The sequence below is a fragment of the Melospiza melodia genome, chromosome Z, assembly GCF_035770615.1.
Source record: "Melospiza melodia melodia isolate bMelMel2 chromosome Z, bMelMel2.pri, whole genome shotgun sequence".
In the NCBI taxonomy this organism is placed as follows: Eukaryota; Metazoa; Chordata; class Aves; order Passeriformes; family Passerellidae; genus Melospiza; species Melospiza melodia.
Genome location: NC_086226.1, coordinates 44,102,691 through 44,124,112, shown reverse-complemented (window position 1 = coordinate 44,124,112; position 21,422 = coordinate 44,102,691). Strand labels below are relative to the sequence as shown.

At 46.5% G+C, this 21,422-nt stretch overlaps 1 protein-coding gene and 1 long non-coding RNA gene across 2 annotated transcripts; both read right to left on the bottom strand.

The window, feature by feature from the left end:
* Nucleotides 1-1,657: 1,657 nt before the first annotated feature.
* Nucleotides 1,658-5,858, bottom strand: DMRT2 (doublesex and mab-3 related transcription factor 2). Its single transcript, XM_063180712.1, has 4 exons — nucleotides 5,691-5,858; nucleotides 4,752-5,123; nucleotides 4,566-4,668; nucleotides 1,658-3,036 (listed from the first exon to the last, which is right to left on the bottom strand). Exons 2-4 carry the CDS (start codon nucleotides 5,103-5,105, stop codon nucleotides 1,979-1,981), a joined length of 1,515 nt encoding a protein of 504 aa, XP_063036782.1. The 5' UTR covers nucleotides 5,106-5,123; nucleotides 5,691-5,858; the 3' UTR covers nucleotides 1,658-1,978.
* A 5,810-nt stretch (nucleotides 5,859-11,668) lies between these two features.
* LOC134431964 (uncharacterized) lies at nucleotides 11,669-20,803 on the bottom strand. The gene is made up of 3 exons (XR_010031163.1): nucleotides 20,742-20,803; nucleotides 19,349-19,453; nucleotides 11,669-13,361 (listed from the first exon to the last, which is right to left on the bottom strand). It is a non-coding gene; the product is annotated as an uncharacterized LOC134431964 (long non-coding RNA).
* Between the last annotated feature and the right edge of the window lie 619 nt (nucleotides 20,804-21,422).

Below are 21,422 nucleotides of genomic sequence, written 5' to 3'. Positions count from 1 at the left end.
CCTAGTTTATACCAGCAGCTCATAAACCAAAACAAATCACATTTTTAAAAACAAAGGAAGTCCTTCTTAAGTTATACTCCTTTCTAACATTTAATGTTCAACAAAGCCAAAGAAGGAAACAGTGGTGAAAGCAAGCAAATATGAATTATGAGGAATATCTCTCCATTTATTTCAGGTAAAAGCTGCTTAACTTGGTCTTACTGCTTAACAGATTCACGAGCAGATTCAGATCAAGCAAGTTAAAACTCCCTCTAACGGCTACTGGATAAAGGACACACTTGGAAAAAAAAGCATCTCACTGTATTTGAAACCTATTTTTCACTAAGAAAATGTTGGTACGAATTATTTTGAAAAATGAAATTTAAGCCAGTGCCCAAGATTCTTTTCAATTACAACTTTTTTTACATTCCTAACATAAAGTTTTTATGAGCTTTGTGAGATGTGTTATGCAGAAATTTACACATTATGTAAAATGTGTTTTCTCTAACCTGCCTGTTGCTTTAGCAAACTGGCTTAGAAAAGCACTCTGGACAGATGATTCCTCCCGTACACAAAAAGGGTCCTGGTATTCTGCAACACCACTCCCAACAGCAACACTAAACACTCAGAGAGATTACTTAGTTACAGAATCTGGAATTCACAGGCAAAATAAGCATTTAACCTGTGCAGGGAGTGTAATAAAATTAGAAAAGATTACATTCTGCTCACAAATACCAAGCAGAAATTGTCCCTAGAAAAACCATGAAAATAAAGAACAAACATCAACTCCTTTCAATTGGATGAGCACTGTGCGCAGGATTAAAATGTTAAGGAGGAAAAGTATCTAACAGATTGCCTGTTAGCACCAGTTAGATGTGCTGGCAGCAACATATAGCGAAAAAGCTTACAAAGTCACCAATTTGGAAAGCTTCAACCTCTGTCAAAATGAGATCTAGCAAAGCCTTTACCCATAACCCTAAGGCAATTTCAGTTCTCAGATAATTTTGGTTGGATAGTCTCCTTTATTTCTATCTTTATTTTCTACCCCTACACACAGACATGGGATTAAAAACTGAGAGGCCATTATTTGATTTCTCATTACCAGTAATGATTCTGTGCATCATTTTTACAGCCTGAGGGTAATTTCAACTACAAATCACAACTACAACTACAAAAAACAAGAATCTCAGACTCTGGCTGATCAAAAGTAAAATGTTCTCAGAAGGGACGTATTCAAGGGGGTAGAAATTTGAAGTAAAGTGAATTGAACATTTAAAACAATGTAAAAACTGATTCTAAAAAGCAGACTTTTATTCAAAAACTGAACTTCAAAAAATGCTGATTTTTTATCAAAAGCTCACTAGAGCCATTCCTCTCAAAACCAATCTAGTAATTCTCCCACTTTAGTAACAGAAGTTTTATAGAGAAGTGTGGAATAGACCAGTCTTTTGTGCTAGCCTGCACCCCCCTTCAGAATAAGAAAGGCATATGGAATCTGATCCAAACCTCACTTACATAAATAAAAAGTTTTGTGAATCCACACTTGCCTACATGAACTGCTGTTACCTCTTCTCATAGCCGCTGGAAGTTCAAAGGACAAATGACTGCTTACCCCAGAAACTTAAGTAGTAAGCACATTTATAATGGCTGATAAAATAAGAAGTATATTTTGAAAGTAGGGCATATTTGCCTGCAAGATGCTAGAGACACAAGGGAGATCAGTGTATGTTTGTAAATAAACTCATTTTATTGAATGGTTTGAAGGGCTGCTTAAAATAAAAACACTTTACAGTCTGTACATGCAGTTTCAATTTTAAAAAATTTAATTTGTTGTTCAGAAAACATGCATATTTATGTACATCATTTTGAAATAAAAGAAACCATTACCATTTACTGCAGAAATTCCTCTTTAAAATTCTTTTAAGAGATTAGGCAGTCAGGAGAAATTCTGCAGAAAGCAAAGCTTAGGAAGCTTCTCTACTCTGAAGGTAAAGTTTATTCATTCAGAGACATTAGTAACAGCAGAAGAAGGTCGTTTAAGGATGGATTCAACCGAAAATGACAGTGGCTCAGTTGTTGAAAGCTTTGTTGTGGCCTGTTTGGCCCCAGAGAAGTCTTTTGCACATTTGTCTACAGTAAACTTGTATTTTTGGTTCTCTTTAACAGCACACTCCCTGTATTTCTTAGAAGCATCTTCAAAAGTCTCCTTCACAAATGACATTCTTAACTCTGCTGTTGGAGTGTCAGGAAATGTCTGATGGAACAGTGACTGAAAGGCACTGTACTTGAGCGGTGGCGGGGGTTTGGTACTGTTTTTGCTGATCTTGCTTAATGCCTGCTCCTGAGGAGACAGAGAACCCTTATCAGAAACCTGGGAGAAAGTCCTTTTTGGAGGAGAGAAAGCTGACCTCTCACGAGCTTCCTGATGAAGGCACAGCATTTCATTACGTGACTGCTGAATGTCTCGCGTGTGAGTCAGAACAAATGAATTTTCCAGTTTTGGAGGAATGATGTCATGCTCAGTGTTTGGACAGTCTTGACTCTGTGAGACCCTGGCATCCCAACCTGCCCCAGGTTTGAGAGCTTGGACAGCAGTAGCATTTAACAGGCATTGCTGGTAGAGGAGAGCATCACTAATGGGGCCACATTTTGGCCACACTAAGAACCTAGAAGACAGGGGATACTGCCTGTAGGTAGTAGCTACACTGACATTTGAAGAAATTAGTTCCATGTTGCTAGGTCCTGAATACTGCATCGTTAGATCAAGGCAAGTTGGTAAAAAATTTGGAAATTCCTTGTTTGGATTATCAGCTTGAGTAGCGTTGAAGGCTGTTTTATAGGAATTGTATTCAGCTCCACGCACCATACGGTTAGGGAGAAAAAGGGCAGCTGCTTGTGTAGCTTCCATCATATCTCTCTCTTTATACTCTCTCTCTAGCATAATGTTCTCCAACTCCTTATCAGCAAAAGCCCGTCTCTTTCTCATCCTGTCACTTACAGGAGGTGGCAAGGGTGAATTCCCTCCCAGGTAGGAGTCTGTTGGAATTGGACGGTAACCTAAAACAACAAAGCAGCATTAGGAATTAAACCACATTAAAGCTGTGTTTGTAAAACAAGTCCATGAGCCAGTCCCACCAAGCACCGTGCTTTTGCCACAGTCTCTGGTCACCATCAGCTCCTACAGAAGTCACCGTGACACAGAGGCTTAGCGATCAGGCACATTCAGTTCCTCAGTGCAGATAAGCAAGCCCTGCTTTTTTGACATGTTTAGCATCCACCAAAGCTAGCTGATTAGTAATTTTCTTAAAAAGCAGTTCCAGACAAACAGATTGAGGAGGGAGAAGGGAAAAAAAAAAAGGCAAAGCCCTACAGTGTATTATGACTTGTATTCCATCCTGAGGCTTAAGGAGAGAGATAACCATTCACTTTTAACACATATGGAAAACATTCAAATATTTTATTTCTTATGAACTAGAATTTCAATAAAACATAGAAATTCAGCATTCAATTACCAAGCTATCTGGCTTAATTTAATAATACAGATAGGACACAATCCTGTTATTGCTCTACCCAGTCAAGTAATTCCACTGAATTAATGGTTGTATTTACACGAGTCAGGAGAACAGGATTTTACCTGTTTTAACCCCCATTCCTCTCATACACGTTTCCCCTTTTCCAAGGAAGATACCTATATCTACAGCTGGTGTCTTTCTATTTTCTAAAGATGAATCATTATGTACACATTGCTAGAGATGGTAGAAAATCCCAAGGAGAACTAGGAGAAAAGAAAAAGACAGTTACGATAAATTAGAAGAAGAAGTACAGAAGAGTTTTCAAAAAAATGAACTGTAGATATAAATTAGAGGTTTCTAAAGGGACTAAATATTAATTGAGCTTGAACAGACAAAGAAAAGAGCTTTTTATTCCAGAAAAAAAAATGCGAAGTACAAAGATTTATAGAGATATGGTTTGGAAAGTAATTAAACCAAATATAGGAATAAATATATGCACAATCCCAAATGGGTGTGGGGGAAGAAATAGAACCTTTCACTAAAATAACGATCTTTTAAAAGACAATTCTTCTACAGTTAATATTTTCAACAGTGAAAAAAATATTTTGCAGATCTTACTTTTGATAATGTCTCAAACGGAACTGCTATGTAGGCATTCAGATAAAACGAAAAAAATCATCTATTTACTCCTTTGCTGATTAAAACACCCGCGAATAAACTACCCTGCGAATAAATTACCCTGCACCGCAAAACGCCGCTGGGTAGCCATGTAAAAAGACTGCCAGCTTGTAACAGTAACTCTCAAATTTCAAACTACCGTTGCTAGCATTTCAGGCATTATTTTGGGCGGAAGGGACAAGGAACTGAAATTCTGCCGCATCGATTCCAGCCTCGAAGGGCCGGAGCCTCGGCCGCCCGGCGCCGGTAGCGGGGCGCGCTTTGGCGCCTGTTTCGGGGAAGGACGCTGCCTTTCCCGCCTTGGACGGGACGTGCGGGTCCTCCTGGGGCACAGCGGGGTTTCCCCGCTTCCAGCGGTGCTGCGGGAAGCCGTGGAGGGACAGGGGATGCTCTTACCTTCCAGGATGCTCTTGGCCAAGAGGCTGGGCGTTCGGACGTGGCGCTGGTAGACGGCTTTGCGCTCCAGACTTGCCTGCTTCCCCGTCAGCCCCTTCTTGTCCTAAGAGAGCAATTGGATTGATGGCTCCGTCAGACCGGCGCCGCCCGTCCCGTCCCGTCCCGTCCCGTCCCGTGTCCCCTCACCTCGGTGGCCTGCTGCCGTCGGAGCGCCACCTGGGCGGCCATGACGCGCTGCCGCTCCACCACCAGCAGGCAATTGGCGCACTGGCAGTCGCGCCAGCGGCAGAACCGCTTGTGCCCCTTCAGGCACGACACCACGCCGTGGTTGCGGCACCGGGCGCACTTGGGCGTGCGGCTCAGCTTCCGCGGTTCGCCCCGCCGCGGGGCCGCCGCCGCCTCCTCGCCTTCCTCCTCCTCCTCCTCCTCTGCCTCCTCCGGGCCGGCGCTGCCGCGCGGAGCGCCGGGTGCCTCGTCCGGCTCCCCTTCCAGGCTCTCCACGTCGATCTCCCAGTCGGCGCCGGCGCGTTCCTCAGCCATGGCTCCTCGGCGGCGCAGCTGCAAGAGAGGTGTCAGGCCTCCAGCCCCGCGGTGGAACGGCAGCCGGAGCACGCCCGGCTTCCGAGGTGCCCGCCTGCGGCCCCGCCGAGACGCGCCCCCGTCGGGAAGTCACGGCAGATCCCGCCTGGGATGTGATCTTTCCCCTCACCTTCAGCTCCGGTCTCCTGCGCACGACCCGCGCGGGGCTCAGCTTAGCCACGACGGACGCCTCCCTCTGTCCCTCCCTCCGTCCCTCCCGGCGCGGCTTGCGGAGAGCTGTGATAGCCGGCCGCAGGCAGGAGCGCGTCTCCTGCAGCCAAGGATGCGGGAAGAACCTCCCCAGGGCAATGCCCTGCGCTGCAGCGCTACGGCTCTGTCCGGCCCTAAGAGGGTCCTGCTTATTACAGGATCCCGAGAACCCTCCTGCCAGCTGCGTTCAGACTTGGGACACGGGTAGAGGACAGCTGGACTTCACACATCGCAAAGTTAGTATGAACTCCTAGAGCTATCTGAGGAAGCTGCATCTTCCGATCCCCACCTGCTCCCACACGACCTCCCTGTCCTTGCTTTGTACGCTGCACTTACCAAAGGCAGGTGGTGCAGGAACAACGCGTCCCTCAGCTCCTCGCAGCTCGCAAGGGCCGCTGCCCCAGACCAGTCGAGACAAGGAACTCCCGATCCCAGCACCTGGGACTTAAGGCTCCCAGAGAGAGCAGGGACGCCGCGCCGTCGGGGCGCTGCCTGCGGTGCGGCTCTGCGGTGCGGTGCGGTGCGTGGCTGTGGGTGCGCACTGGCCGCGCCGGGCCGGGGATGGCACCGAGCTGAGCCCGCCGCACCGAGGATGGCACCGAGCTGAGCCCGCAGGGGATGGCACCGAGCTGAGGCGGCCGGGCCGGGGATGGCACCGAGCTGAGGCGGCCGGGCCGGGGATGGCACCGAGCTGAGCCCGCAGGGGATGGCACCGAGCTGAGGCGGCCGCACCGGGGATGGCACCGAGCTGAGGCGGCCGGGCCGGGCCGCGCCGATATCAGCGCCCGCCGCGCCGCCCGCGCCGCCCATTGGGCGCCCGCCCGCAGGCGCCGCCCCCGATTGGCCCGCGCGGCCGCGGCCCCGCCCCCGCAGTGCCCGCCGGCCGCTCGTGGGCGCGGGCAGGCGCGGAGCGAGGCGGGAGCGATGGGGGCGGTGAGCGGTGAGCCCCCACTGCGGGGGGCAAAAGGAGTGCGAGCGGAAAGGAAGGGAGAAAAGACGGGAGCGCTCGTGATGGCGACAGCTAAGAAACCCGCTCGGCAGGCGAGCGGAGTCCCCCTACCCGAGGAACGGGTCGGGGGCGAGGGTTTAAAAGCCTCAAACAGCCGCCACTTTTTTCGTTTGCGGTCGTTCCCGTTGCTTGACCCACTAGTGAAAGGTACGCATGGCAATGGTCTTTTTTCCAAGTCTGAAAATGAGGTGGGATCCTTTCCCTTCGGGAATTAAGGCGGCGAAAATTACTCTATTTTCGACCGTTCTCTCCCTTCAGAGGGAACGTTTTCCACCGACCACTAAGGTTTTTCTCCTAAATAACTTTATTTCCCATGAGTAACTTCATTCCCTTCGGAATATTCCCTCCCTGACGGAGGCTGATCTTTGGGAGCTGGGTAATGTCCTTTGTCTTCCCAATCAGAGAGCGATCGAAATTGTGACCCACAAAATCTCAGTCGCGAAGAGGGGAGGCTAGAGCTCCATGCTTCCGCCGGTGAAAACGGGAATTCCGTTCCCGAAAGAGGCAGAAATGGACAGAATACAGCTCGGTCCCGCTCAGCACTGGGCAGGCGAAATACTGGTTTATTTAAAAATGGATTTTATTTTAAAACGGATTTTGCCAAGGAAGAAAAATAATAAAGGTATGCAGGAGAACATTAGTTTCCCACCGATGTGTACTGATCGAAATCTAACTATATGCAGAACACATGGCCGAAACTAGTTTCCAAAAGGGAAAATATTTTGCTCTTTCCCTGAGAAGCGCGAGTGTGTAATAAATACTGACAGTATTCATGTATATAATAAACACGGGCATCTACTCGCGGTAAGCACACGGACCAGCTGCCGGCCGCCGGTTCGGCACGGACAAACGCTGTCCTTGCAGGCCTGCGGGACACAGGCCGCCGGGCGGGCAGGGCACCAACGCCTCGGTTCGCCCCGCGGGCTGCGAGCACCCTCCAGGAAGGAGGGAAGGTTTGTTCCCCTGGGGGTTTGTCCTCCCCGGGCGGCACCGTCGGGAGAGCGGGGAGAAGGAAGCGCATCCCCCGACGGCAGGTATTATTCATCTCAAAAGAAAGCCCGGCTACTGTTTGGCTTACAAGCATGACTAAAAGGCAAATACCCAAGGAATTCCACTTTCCCCCTTGGGGTCCCTCTTAAAAGGCACAAGCATGACAAAGGACCTGCTAGGTTAGGAAACAGAAGTCGCCTTTGTCTGTAAACCGACACCAAATTACAAAGTACGATTCTGCGGTCCGCTGGAGTAAATTACAAAACAGTTCGCCTCCTGTTTACTTTATCCACAGGGAGCTGTGAAACCCAGCCACGATTTTAAAGCGTGTTTGTATAACTTTCTTCTGCTCCTGTTGTTTGCGCTCGGCTCCGCAGCGCTTTTGAGCTCCCCTCCAGCCGCTCCTCTCTCTCCCGTCGGGAAGAAGAGGCGTCTCTGCCGTCCTCCGGCGGGACGCACCCGCAGGAGAAGGCGGAAAGCGACCTAAGGCACTGCCTCTCCTACTCAGTCCTCCGATTTGGTCCGTGGTGTCAGCCGTACCCGCTGTGGCCTGACACGGGCAGCCGCGGCGCCGTGCCGTGCTGGGAAAGATTTCCGCGCCACGGGAGCCTCTGAAGCCCGCGATGTGCAGCCGTGCATCCACCTGCCCCGCACAGCCTTCCCAGCACAATCCCGGCCGCCGCGCCAGCCCCGGTTCCGGCGGGGCCCGGGGCCGAGACCCGAGCCAGGGCTGCTCCCGAGCCCCGCCGCGCATCCCCGCCCCGTGCCCTGCCGGGGGTCCCCGGGGGCCGCGGGGTGTGCCGGACCCCGAGGGGCCGGGGGCGGCTCCTCAGGCTGCGCCCCTTGCGGCAGCGCCCCTTCCCGAGGGCTCGGTCCCGCTTTGCATCGCGGCTCGGCGGGCAGGGGCAGGTGCAGGTGCAAGTGCCGCAGTGCCCCGCGCCCGGCCCCCCCAGCCCTCCCTTCCCCCGGGGAAATTTATTAGCGAGGTTAGGGCAGGCTAACCAAACGGCAACTCCGGGCGCAATTTCCCCGGAGGAATGCTTTGATCCTGCCCTCTCTCCGCACCGTCGAGGGCAGATTGCAATGACAAACGCGGGCGATCCCAGCCGCTTGTCAGGCCAGAGATGTTACCGTTTAATCTGAAACAAATTGCCCCTGCCCGCGCCCCGCCCGCCCGCCCCTTCCTCGCCCTCTCCGGGTCCCGGTGCCCGGGCCGTGCTCCAGCCGTGCCCGCAAAACCCAGCCAGCCCAGAACCGGGCCCGGACCCAAGGCGTTCTCCTCCTCGAGTTACCGTGTATTTGCTCCAGCAAAGATGCTGACATTTCGCGGGTGATCTCAAAGGCGGGAGGTAGGGGAATCGCGTAGGGAAAAATATTTTTTAAAAAACCAAACCCACAAAGATATCACCCTTTCCCGTTTTATCTAATCAGTACAAACAGCCAAATTTTTTGCAGTTTTTTTTTCATTAAAATGTGGGTTTTATATATAGGTACATATGACTCAATCCGTCTCTTGTAAATAGCATTTAAGTGGACCCTATCACTAAAATAAACCTAGGTTTTTAGATTTTAATATTTTTATTCATGACACAACTTTCTAAACTGATTGTACATTTTAAATACGTTTAACTAATTGAACGTTTTAAATAAGCAAGTTTTTCAATTTGGATTTGGGTTTTCTGGGGCTTTGTGTGCTTTTTGTTCTGTTTTAAATGACCATTTAATTTCTGCCTAACAGATGTGTAGGTACAGAGTGAGAGGAGGGATTTCCTGTTATTCCTATATGCCATTCCAATAAATATAATAAACACATATTGTAAGGACGTAAGAAATGTTGAGGTAATTTATTCACTTTAGCATGATATGGAAGAAAATTTTATTGAACATGGCAGTAGTATCTCTGCCTTTGTAAGAATGTTTGCTTTGGCAAGGAGGGCAAGGGTTAGCCTTTTTATAGCAAGACTTGCTTATCGTAGCAGGATAATCTTCTGTCCTACTAAACTGGAACCATATCAAAAGCAGTGCAGGTGAACAGGGCAGAACCGCCACTTCTGACACAGCTAGTGGAAGTCTGACAGGCAGTCCAGAGCCTTCAGCGGGAGGATTCACACGGACACAGGCAGCTTTGGATTCAGCACGGGGTGCAGCAGAGTTTCCCATTTACAATCCTTCTCACCCCGGCAGCTGAAGGGATGAGCTCCCATGGAGGGAGAGGAATAAACAATAAAAGCGGGGCAGTTTAGCCCTCTGTGGTAGGAGACTCTGCCCGCTCATTGGGGTGTACCAAGGGGGCACAAATTTGGCCTCTGCAGACAGGACCACACAGTCCTGGTGGTCATTCGTTGAAGCAAGAAGAAACATACCTCAGTAAAATAGAACTGCCTCTTCTGCAGCCTCCAGATTCATGGCCAGGGGTTATGAGGGCAGACCTAGGTAGAATTTAAGTCAAAACTAGTCCAAACACATTCCCATCCAATTCTGTGCTAAAATTTTTGCTTTAAAAAAAAAAGGCATGAGGAGTGTTTGTGTGCCATTCGTGGCAGCTTTGCTGTGGCTCATAAACAAGGCTGACGTTTGGTTTGCCAGGATTTAACAGGCCAGTAGACATTTGGCAGGTCTCTTGCTAAAATGTACTACAAAGTTGGATCAGCTCTCAACATAAATATCAAGAATCCACTATGCAAGCAGTGAGCGCAGCAAATTGTCAAGTCAGCAACTAATATACTTCACTATAGTCTCCGCAAATGTCTTAAGTAGTTTGGCAAATCTCTTGTTGCAATAAATTCTAGTGAAGTTTCAGGGTTTCTTCCTTTTTCAACATATGGCCTTAAAAAGTAACTTAGCCAAAAAATATTTTTAGAATCAATGCAAAGTTTGCTGGAGATGTTTTCACAAAATTTGTTTGCACTCTGGCAGTTTTATTCAAATGTCAACCAGATGCAGAAAATGTAGAACTTGGGTTTTATTTTACAGTCCTGGAAAGTAAAGGTCAAGTCTCTGCAATATAAATTGTCTTTTTGATTGTCATATCTTAACAGAACAGCAAAAATCCTTACTAATAAACTGGTTTGTGGTGTTTTGTTTTGTTTTTCTTTCTTCAGGATGCAATATAATCGTATGCAAAATATTTTAAATGCCAACAAGACACCTGCTAAATCAAATTAGTTGGGTAGGCTATACTGTGCTTAGCAGTAAGAATTCCATCATATAACTGCAACTAGCCAGATTGTAGCATTGCAGTCTCTGAACAGCCTTACTGAAATTATTAGGATGACCTGAGGTAAAGGTCAGCATGAAAAGCAGCATCAAAATCTGGCAATATATCAGTTAAAACAAGCCAGCCAGCCAGACTCAGGCCAAATGATCCATGTGGGTATCTAGGCCACACTTATTACACTCCAACTAGCAAGAAAGCTTGTAGAACCACTTTTAGATTGGGCTATTGTACCATACTAATGCAAGTGTCAGACTCTGGCTCAGTGTGGATCCAGTGCGGAGCACACAGATGCCTGAGGTGGTAGAGGGAGACGCCTTGAATCTCATCACTCACAGCATGGCAGAGTGAATGCAGGAAAATTGGGCTCTCTGAAAATGGACAGAAAACACACTGGGCTATATCACCACATGTGACATTTCCACCAAAGCTCTCAGAATGATTTTACCATCTATCCTTTGGAGAACAAATCCTGAAAATCAGACAAGCTTGTGCTGTAAGTCCACAACCAAGGAGCTCAGTCTATGTGGCACATATGTGGGAGATACTGAGAACTCTCACTCCTGTGATTCTTGGGCATCAGTTGGGAAAACAGCGAGAGATGTACTCCTAGTACAGCAAGCATGATGCTGATGTGTCTCAAACTCCTCTCACAATTAAAAAAAAATCATTTATGGGTGCAGAGTCCCCTCCCACAAGATTTTAGGTGATGTTTGAGGTAGAAGAGATTTCTACTGCTATACAAATAAAATCAGAGCCCTTTTTAAATTACTTTTTATTTTCTTCCTTTTTGGCTAGTACTTCTGCACATCTTCTGCTTAGCTATTTGAGGCTAGATTCAGCAAGGGGAGAATCTGAGAGAATCAATAAGCATACAGAGGACAGTGACAGAAATGTGTATCTTTAGAATTCTGTAAATAGAATTCTTTCATTGGAGGTGTTTTAAGTACCCCAAACAGACTGGCACATTTGGCCTCTACAACATTCCTACTAAGTATTTTAGAGAGGGGTTGAATATGACTCCTTCCAGCCTCTGTCTCAGCTGTCATCATTGGGACCTCTGGTGTGAGGAGGCAGAGAGATGCAGAGTCCCCAGGCAGGTGCAAAAGAGAACTCCTTTATTGCAAAAACCTGGTATTTTTAAGCAGTTAGCCTTTTATCAGTTACATAATTCTAAAATACAACAAACATCATCCAACCAACCACCATACACAACAATGTGAACGCACAATGGTTATAAAACTTGTTTTTCTATCTCTAATTCAGCTGAGTCACTCCCAGCAGCCTTTTCTACTTTGCCAAAGTAACAGGAGTGAGGCATGATTTCACAAGGCTTCCTTCTGTAAAGTTTTACCTATCCACAACACTCAGGCTCTTCCCAGAGTCAATACAAATGGGGGCCTGACGCCAACATCAGCTTCTGAAGGGGCAGTACTGCCGTGACAGGAGGAGAGGCTGGCACTAGCTGGACACAGCACCTACTGCTAAGGGACGTTTAGGACAATCTCATTTGCTGCTTCTCTTGCCCTGCTCTTGGTGCACTCTAGGTTGCAGTGGCTAAGAAGTGGTTTTGCACACACTGGCAGAGGTACATATTCCTGACTTTGTGAATTTGTCCACGGCAGAAGGGAGCTGAACCAAAGTATCCATCCGTTCTGACTTAAATCCATGAAGAGGAATACAGGACCTGTAACTGCTTCAAGCCCATTTCTTCTCACAAGGGAACCTGCTCATTGACAGGCTTTATTTGGATTATTGGAATAGATCCTGATCACATCTCTGGGCAGAGAGCACCCTTACCAGGCATTTATCACTGTGGCTCAAAACCACATGTCAGATTAATTGGATGCACAGTTTTCTGAAATCATCAAAGAGAAACCAAGTAGTACATGAAATTATTCATACAGTAGACAGACCATTGATAGCATGGAATTTATTATAAATATATATTTAATAAATTACATGTTTATTATTATAAACACAAATCTAGGTGAAAATCCAAGGCCTAAAGTGTTCCCAAAAGGTGCGGCCATTGAGTATTCTGGGATCAAACTTCTCCCTTCATTCCATACAGACACCCCATTGAAATCCTTGAGATTAAATGGGCATGAGTCTGAGTTTAACATATTGCAGATGTGTATGTACATATTAAGAACATTGGATGCATTGTACTCTAAAATGCTATTTTACTTAAGGTATTTTTTCAGCACTTATGATTACTGGCAATAATAAAAGAGACTATCCCACAAAGTGCGCTAAGATCATATGACATAGAGAGGACACTGTCATCTACTTCATGATTTAATATCTGTGACACTTAGGTAATTCATGGTCTCTACACATCCAAGATCATATCAACCATGCAAAGTGTCAAACCACTCAGTGCATAAAATGAAGCAATTATAGGAGTAAAGGTCTTTAACCAGCTCTGCTGCAGTCAGTGGAAAACCTCCTGTGCCAGCTGCCAGGGAAATTGGGTAAGGTCCATATTTAATTAATTTTGCCTTAAAAGAGAAGACAACATGCTGATCAGAAATTTGCCTGTACTGCATGACCATTTCACTGGCAGTATGATCGACAAAACCCTGGGCTTTGAGAGCTTCTTTCCAAGCCTTCTTTGACAATTCAGCTGATAAAGGAGGTGGGAGGAGCTGCTGGGCCACAGAGCTGGGGCTGAACTGCCTTGCTGTCTTTGTTCTGCACATCTCCATCTCCTCTGAGACTTCCACCCACGGGATATTTTCTTTAGGGACACTTTCCTAGTCTGTAGAGACAACTTCCATCCTGTAGCAGTCTGCAGCACAGAAACATTAGTATGTCAGATGGAATGTCCATCCAGTTGAACCCATCTGGTTTAACCACATACTAGAGACCTGGATGACACACAACTGGGGGATGATATATAGCTATAAATTACTAGCTCCCTCTTCTAAATAGCCATGAAAAAACTCTTTCAAATACATTTATGACAGCAAGGTATTCACAGATAACTAGTTCAGGAAAAAAATCAATCATCTAAAATGTTTATCAAGAAGTAAGAACCCATGAGGATATACCCAAGGCCCAAGTCATTTGTTGTGGTGTACTTACTTGGCAAAACTTGGCATCACTCCAACACCATACCAGATTTTCACGCCATAATGATCAAACTAATGCTGTCTATAACCAGCACACCAAATTATGTGCAACAGCAGGAGATACACCTAGGCTTCAAGGGCTAGTGAGTGAACTCTACTGAGTTCAGAGACAAGCACCATAAAATCCCAACCATGAAATTGTGGAAGTAAACGGCAGCTTGCCCACGACTTTCACAAAGCCAGACTCCATCCACTTAGGGACAACTGCCACATAAATGTGATAATCTCTTGCTGTCCAGATTCCTTCCAGATTCTCTTTGGCTATACATCATTCATCTTTAAAAACAGTGGAATTGCCGTACATTAAAAAGGAGCATATTGCACAGAATTGCAGGGATGTCACTGTCTTTCAGTACAGGAAAAAAAATTTCTAGGACCTAAAAACAAATGTTCATATAGTCAAGAATTTTAATTAAATTTTAATTTTATAATAATTTTAATTAAATTTTTATTACTCTTTTCCCAGCCTTTTCTGCTGAGGAACTATTTTGAGCCTGGGACAATCCTATTAGTAAAGGTTTACAATAAGCTTTTCATTGCAATTAACTTTAAAAAAATAAAAAGAAAGGATGCAAATTAACAAATAAGGTCTTACTTTTATTTGTGCAGGAGCAGAACGTCCCCCCCCCCAACACACAGGCATCACTCCACAAGTCAGGGGCTGCTCTGCCTCTGTCAGGGCTGCCTGCCTAGCAGCAGGTAACACACTCAGATACTAGCAAAGGTAGCAAACTCATTGTACACTATTTAAGAACTCTGTCCCATGATATACCAGAATAATAATGGACAATAATAAATGAGAGTCCTCAGCTCTCTTCTTTGGCTTAATAGGTCTAGCTGAGTCAGAAAAGACCGCGTCTCATTTTTCCAATGTGTACTTTTGTTAGGTCAATAGAGGGACTGTTATAGAGTGGTAATGTGAGCTGGGTAATGTGCGCAGGTTCTGGGGCTTTATTGTGTCCCTGCTATGTTAATTAGTATTAGGAACATGATGGATTGGCAACACGTGTATTTTCTGAGTCTTAAACCAGCCCTGAGAGTTTAGCACTCCATTAGTTACACATCACAGGAACCCAGGGATGTTTACTTTAAAAAGTATCACTTACAAGAAGGAAACACTCTAATTCATTCCTGATAGGGGCTGCGGGGAACACCCGCCCAAGATTCAGGTTCTGCAGGACAGTGCACCAGCCCTGTCCAGGGTCACCCTGGGAATCCCACATCAAAACCTTCTCTGAAGCATCTCCCAAGGGAGTGACAGATGGAGAAACACCAGCCTGGACAAGCAGAAGTTTTTTTCTCCACGGCTTATCTGGCAGAGGAGATAAGCCCTGGAGAAAAGAGGTGAGAGTTTGGTGAGAGGTATGTAGGACACATCTCTCAGTGCAATTGCTCCACAGAAGAGAAATCAGAGGAATAGACAGGGCTGTTGCCTTCCCCTGGCAATGACAGCCCTCTCTCCCCAAGAAATGCTACCATACCAATATACCAGCCAGCAACAGGAATTTCCTCTCTGCAATCTGGAGGTGCAAATCAGCATGGAGGGGACAAAATTCCAAAAGAGCCAAGGAGAAATGGCAGCAAGAGATGCTGAATACAATTTTTCCATAGCCAAATCCAACAAAATGGTCTTTCCATGCACCAAATAGCATAAAACCCTCAGCTCTGGTCCCTGATGATGTGCCTCACTAGAAAAATTCTGTGAAGTTTCCTATCCTTCAGTAGTATGGGGGGAGGTCACTTGTCTGACATAATTCTTCCAAAGAAGCACTGGTACCTCTAAAAGAGAACAGCCACTCTATCTCTTGTCATGCAGTCTTTCTTCCTTTTTATTCCCCATCCCAATCTCCCTCACCTCAAACCTGGACTGGCAGGCTAATATTTGTTTTCTTACCATTAATATTGAAAACTCCACCACAGAAATCTGCAAGTATGGCAACATAAACCAAAAAAAAAAAAAAGACATCTTTCTTTACCTTTTAGCGAATCAGTCAATAGCCACCAATTCTGCCATTCTGTAACGCTGATTTTGGCAAATGTCCTAAAACAACTTTGTGTTCTCAATGTATGCACGAGATTATCTTTCATCATCCCAGTCAGAGTGGACAGCAATTAATAATTAGCAGAGTGGGCTATGGTAGAGTAATGGGACTGAGGCTGACCTGATATTTCTCATTGGTCTTTCAGCATGGCTGACAGTAGCTAGAAACCAATGACTTGTGCAGCCCAGCCTTCACGTAGTAGTAATCGTAGCTGTAATGAGATGACATAGCTTTGTGTGTCAAAACAGGCGTTGCAACCCCAGAAGTGTTAACCCAAGTAATCAGAAAAGGAGCAACAAAATCCCTTCCAGATTGTCATTGAACTGTTTTCACTCTATAGACCATGGTTTTATAGTCAGTTGTTTCTGTCTAATGTGACAGAGACAAGTTAAACTATCATACCCATGAATTGGATTGTGTCTTCCCAGACACATATTCTTATCTATAGAAAAAGCCACTTTCTCCCATGTTCAGTTGTCTGTAGGTCAGAATATGTGGCCTAGTGAGGCCAGTACATTTACAATTACCATTTGAAATTGGCATGGCCTTGGTGATCTTGCCATATTGGCAGTCAAAAAGGAAAGTTTCTTTAACTTGAAAGCTAAAGTTGGCCACCCTGTATCTTGGTGGATGCAAAAACATATTCCATATATTATTTTAACCAGTTTTTGGTGCAACCATCCTCATCCTCTAAGGATTTCTGTGATTTTTTTTTTTTTTTTTTTGTGCATGAAAGAGGGTTAGCAGTGCTGCTGTCAACAACCACAAAGCAAAGAGGCAATTCAAATTAAAAAAAAAAAAGCCAACAGCATCTAAAAAGGTGTTTTTCAGATCTGTGTCACATCCTACAGTATACAGTATGCCATCACAGCTTGTCTACCACTCAGCTATCAGACTGTGTCAGCATCTGAGCAATAAATGACATGCCCTGGACAAGCCAGATGTGCTGGTATAAATGACCGATTTGTTATTGTTACAGAGAAGCCAGATCACCATGTGGCAAGGCATGTGAGCACTGAGATAACTTTGCCACGTCTTAGTACGTAAGAATGATCAAAATCAGGAGTAGGACGGTCACCTCTCACAGGTTGCTCACAGGCAAAGCCATTCCTGCAGTTGGGCAATGACCCTTCAGCTCTGTAATATTAGGAGTGCAAACTTAGCGACTTGCATTCTGCATCAAACCTCGCACACTGCAGTGCTAAAACCTTACAGCAGCCTCCGAGCAATGCCAAAACACAAGCAGGCAAGTGCAATCACGATCCTTCGCAGGATGTTGTGCTCTGTAGTCATTTCCTGCTTCTCACGTGTAAAGGTAACAGACACAGCTAAGGAGGCTGAAATGGGCTTTATGGCTTGGCACATCTCTAATAAAACAAGAGCCTTGGTCATACGAAGAAAGGGACAGTTCTGGGATATAAATACTGCAGCACTTTGGAACGGCTGTGGCAAGAGGAACATCTGTTTATTACATTTTCCAGTGTTTTATTTTCAGTTGCCCATGACAAAGAATCAGAACTTTTACCAGTACAAACCATGCTCAGTCATAAACACAGCACTATCCTTTTGAGGTATACCTTGAGCATTATAAAGCAATAGCTTTATTATAAGGAAATCACAGAGAGTCAGAAATCAGGGCACAAGAAAGACAGTTAGAGAACAGGCCACATTTTATGAAGAAAATATTTTACTCACAGGTAAGGGGATTTGTTTTGTGTGAACACAAATACTTTAGGCAACATGAAGGAGAATTTTGAGAAAAGATTCTTGTGGTAAAACAATTTACACTGGAGTTCTCCACAAAATCCCTACAAGGATATTAGCCTACTGACACTCATCTCAAGGAATGAATTTTGGTAACATAAACTTTACTCTGTGTTGTACATTAGCTCAATATCACTACTGAACAAGAAAGAGGACGTGTTCCAAAAATGTTATTGTTAATGGGAAAATCAGAAAACACCACACTCAGCAGTGAAGTCCATAAGGAAATTCACTTGAGGCCACATCCAAGGTATTACTATCCTTGGCTTAGTCTTCATTTCATGTGCACCATTGAAAAGTGTTACATAGTGAACTCACTTCACTGTAATGAAATGCTTTTTATTAATATTCCCTTGATGGGTCTCTGGGTCAGCCAAAGACCTCAGAATGATGCAAACATAAAGCAAAGCAGTCATCAAGTAAAATGAACATCCTAGTCAAACTCAAAACAAACCAGACCAAGATATCTCTATGCAAAAAAAAAAAAAAAAAAAAAAAAAAAAAGAAAAAGCATTAGCTGACACTACTGAGAAGGAGACATGTTAGTTTAGAAAATAAATCTATTTACACAACTAGCTACTTTGCAAAATCTTGCACATTGGAGACAGGAAATCAGCTTTTCCACAGAAAATGTCTCAAAAAACACTTGTGGCCCAAGAATCCACACAAAAAGAGATTTACAAAGGCAGTGAGGCACCGTGTCTGTGTACTGCTTGCTTACTAAGCATAACGCACGAGACCCAGAGCAAATGAGGTGAAAACTACTCGACATTACTCTCATCTCTCCCAACACTAAAGACTTGTTAAAGAACATGATAGTAATTGTGTCAATGCAAGAAAAATATGCCAATGCATATTCTTCTCATATTGCAAGAATGCTACTTAACTGACTGGATTGTTTCTTTTTTTTTCCTCAGCATCTGAAATTACAATAGGAATTAGCAGAAAAGTAGTGGCAATGGGAAATTCCTGTGCTGTTGAGGTGGAGAGCTTAGCTGTAGAGAGATGTAGAAGAAATGTTGGTGACCTGCAGTTATCACAGCTCCCTGCCTCCTGACAGGCCAGCCCCTACATTTATTCCAGACACAGAGTCAATTAAAAGCACAGCAAACTAAACCCACACCACCTGTCCCTCATTCAGAATTGAGACCTTAGCACTGTCAAACAGCAAGGCAGTTAGGATATTTTTAAGGTAAAGGGGATGAAATTCAAGCCTATCAGGAGGACTACTTCACAGACAGGACATAATAGGGACTGTTTGGCATTAAAAGAAAGATAACTTAGGTAAATCCTACTTCCAGTAGATACACGAGGCATTACCACAGGCGCTTTGTTTTGACTACAAAATGTTTTTCATTTGAGAATGTGAAACAATTCTCAAACGACTACAAAATGTTTTTCATTTGAGAATGTGAAACAAACTGCCACATCTGGCATTAGTCCTACTTTTCCAGGCACACTTACAGTTCGCATTCTGATACAGCACACAGAAATAATCTAGTAGAAACTATAACCAAGAAAGACCAAGATAATAAGTAGCAAAAAAGAGGCTTGAGATGCCCAAGACAAAGGTAACTAGTTTACATCTTCATATCAAAAAGCAGCCAGCAGCTAGTGGTGCAGAACAGATAGCCTTGGTGTCTGTTGAAAGGGCATACACATCATCCACGTAGATATTAACATTGCCAGACATCTCTGGACTGACCAGACCTTAATTAGCTTTATCCCACTGACATTGTTTAACTGCCTAGTAGCAAGGAAAATGAAAAAATTTGGTTACATAGTGAGGAAAAGAATAAGTCTCTAGAATGATAAAGGAAAAAGGAAATATGAAATACCTTGAAACGCTGATACACTAGATGAACCAAAGGTTTGTCATATGGCCTTGTCCTAGTTTCATCTGGGATAGAGTTAATTTTCTTCTCAGGGGCTGGCACGGTGCTCTGTTTGGATTTAATAGGAGAATAATGACAACATACTGATGTTTCAGTCATTGCTCAGGAGTGCTTAGTGTTAAGTGAGGGACTTTTCAGATTGCTATTCTCTGCCAGGGAGCAGGGACACAAGAATATGGGAGGAAGCATAGCTAGGACAGGTGAGCAAAATTAGCCAAGGGGATATCTGTACCACAGAGCGACTTCACCCTCAGTATACAAATGGGGAGTAGTTGTCCAAGAGGAGCTGACTGCTGCTGGGGGACAGGCTGGGTATTGGTCAGCAGGTGGTGAGCAACTTTTTCTCTTTGGTTTCATTTCTCCCTCTCCCTATCCTTTCCATTACAAGTGTTACTATTGTTCTTATCATCATTGTCAGCAGTGATAGTAGTTTAGTTTAGTTCAGTGTAGTTTAGTTTAGTTTAGTTTGAATTTTTGAGCTGCTCTTATCTCAATGCCCCTTTTTATTCTGCTCTCCCTCCTGTCTGGGGTCTGGTGGCTGAGCAAGCGTCTCTATGCTCTTGACTGTTGGGGTTAAACCACAACAGGCTTCCTAAAGCATTCCTTCTTTATTTGTTGGGCCCACCGCCACAGTCAAATAGGATAACAGAAATACCTTTGACATCTTTGACTTTTTGTGAGAGAGGGCTTCAGAGAGAAGCTGTTTGCGTGCATGCATATGCATGCAAGGCAAAAGGGAACTTGCCGGCTCTCCCACTCTGCCCTGGGAGCTCCATGCCGCCCAGGGGCGGGCAGACGCTGCAGCGAAGCCGATGCCTGCCGTGGTGCCCGCCTCTTGTTGGAAAAGACAGGTCCGGGGGGGCAGGAGTCCTGGAGACACCCGCCCTGCCACCCGCTGAGCTGAGCCCCAGAGCAGACGGCAAGCCGGGCCCGGGCCAAGCTGCCAGCGCCGGGCAGAATCAGGGAGGGACAGACCCAACCCTCCTCACTATAACATCACCACAATGTCATCCCCCGGCCCCGGCATCATCCCCCGGCCACTGCACCATCACCCAGCCGCAACGTCTCACGGCCACAAGGTCACAGAGCAGCGGCGCGGCTCGGGCCGGGGGGCGCCCGCGGGCCTCCAGCGCCGTGCCCGCTCTGTGCCCTCTCTGTGCCCGCTCTGTGCCCGTTCTGTGCCCGCTCCGTGCCCACTCCGTGCCCTCTCCGTGCCCGCTCTGTGCCCTCTCCGTGCCTGCTCCGTGCCCTCTCTGTGCCCGCTCTGTGCCCGTTCTGTGCCCGCTCTGTGCCCCCTCCGTACCCGCTCCGTGCCCGCTCTGTGCCCCCTCCGTACCCGCTCCGTGCCCTCCCAGTGCCCGCTCCGTGCCTGCTCTGTGCCCGCTCCGTGCCCTCTCTGTGCCCGCTCCGTGCCCTCTCTGTGCCCTCCCAGTGCCCGCTCCGTGCCCTCTCTGTGCCCACTCCGTGCCCGCTTTCTGCCCTCTCCGTGCCCGCTCCGTGCCCGCTCTGTGCCCTCTCCGTACCCGCTCCGTGCCCCCTCTGTGCCCGCTCCGTGCCTGCTCTGTGCCCGCTCCGTGCCCTCTCTGTGCCCACTCCGTGCCCTCTCCGTACCCGCTCCGTGCCCTCCCAGTGCCCGCTCCGTGCCTGCTCTGTGCCCGCTCCGTGCCCTCTCCGTGCCCGCTCCGTGCCCTCCCAGTGCCCGCTCCGTGCCCTCCCAGTGCCCGCTCCGTGCCCGCTCCGTGCCCGCTCTGTGCCCGCGCTGTCACTAGGTGGGGCCACCGGCTCGAGGCACAGGGCTGGTGACAGGGCCGAGCTCCCTCCCCTTCCCGGCCCTGACTCATCGCCGCTCCCCAGCCCTCGCAAATGCCCTCAGCACTCGGCTGAAATACAGCCAGACTGCCTTTTTCTGTGTCGAGACAAGGCCATGCCCAGGTCTTGTAGTGCTCAGCAGCATTTACTTTGGGAATTTGTTTCAATAGTATGTGTTATGTGGTCCGAGTAATGTACGTTACGGTCA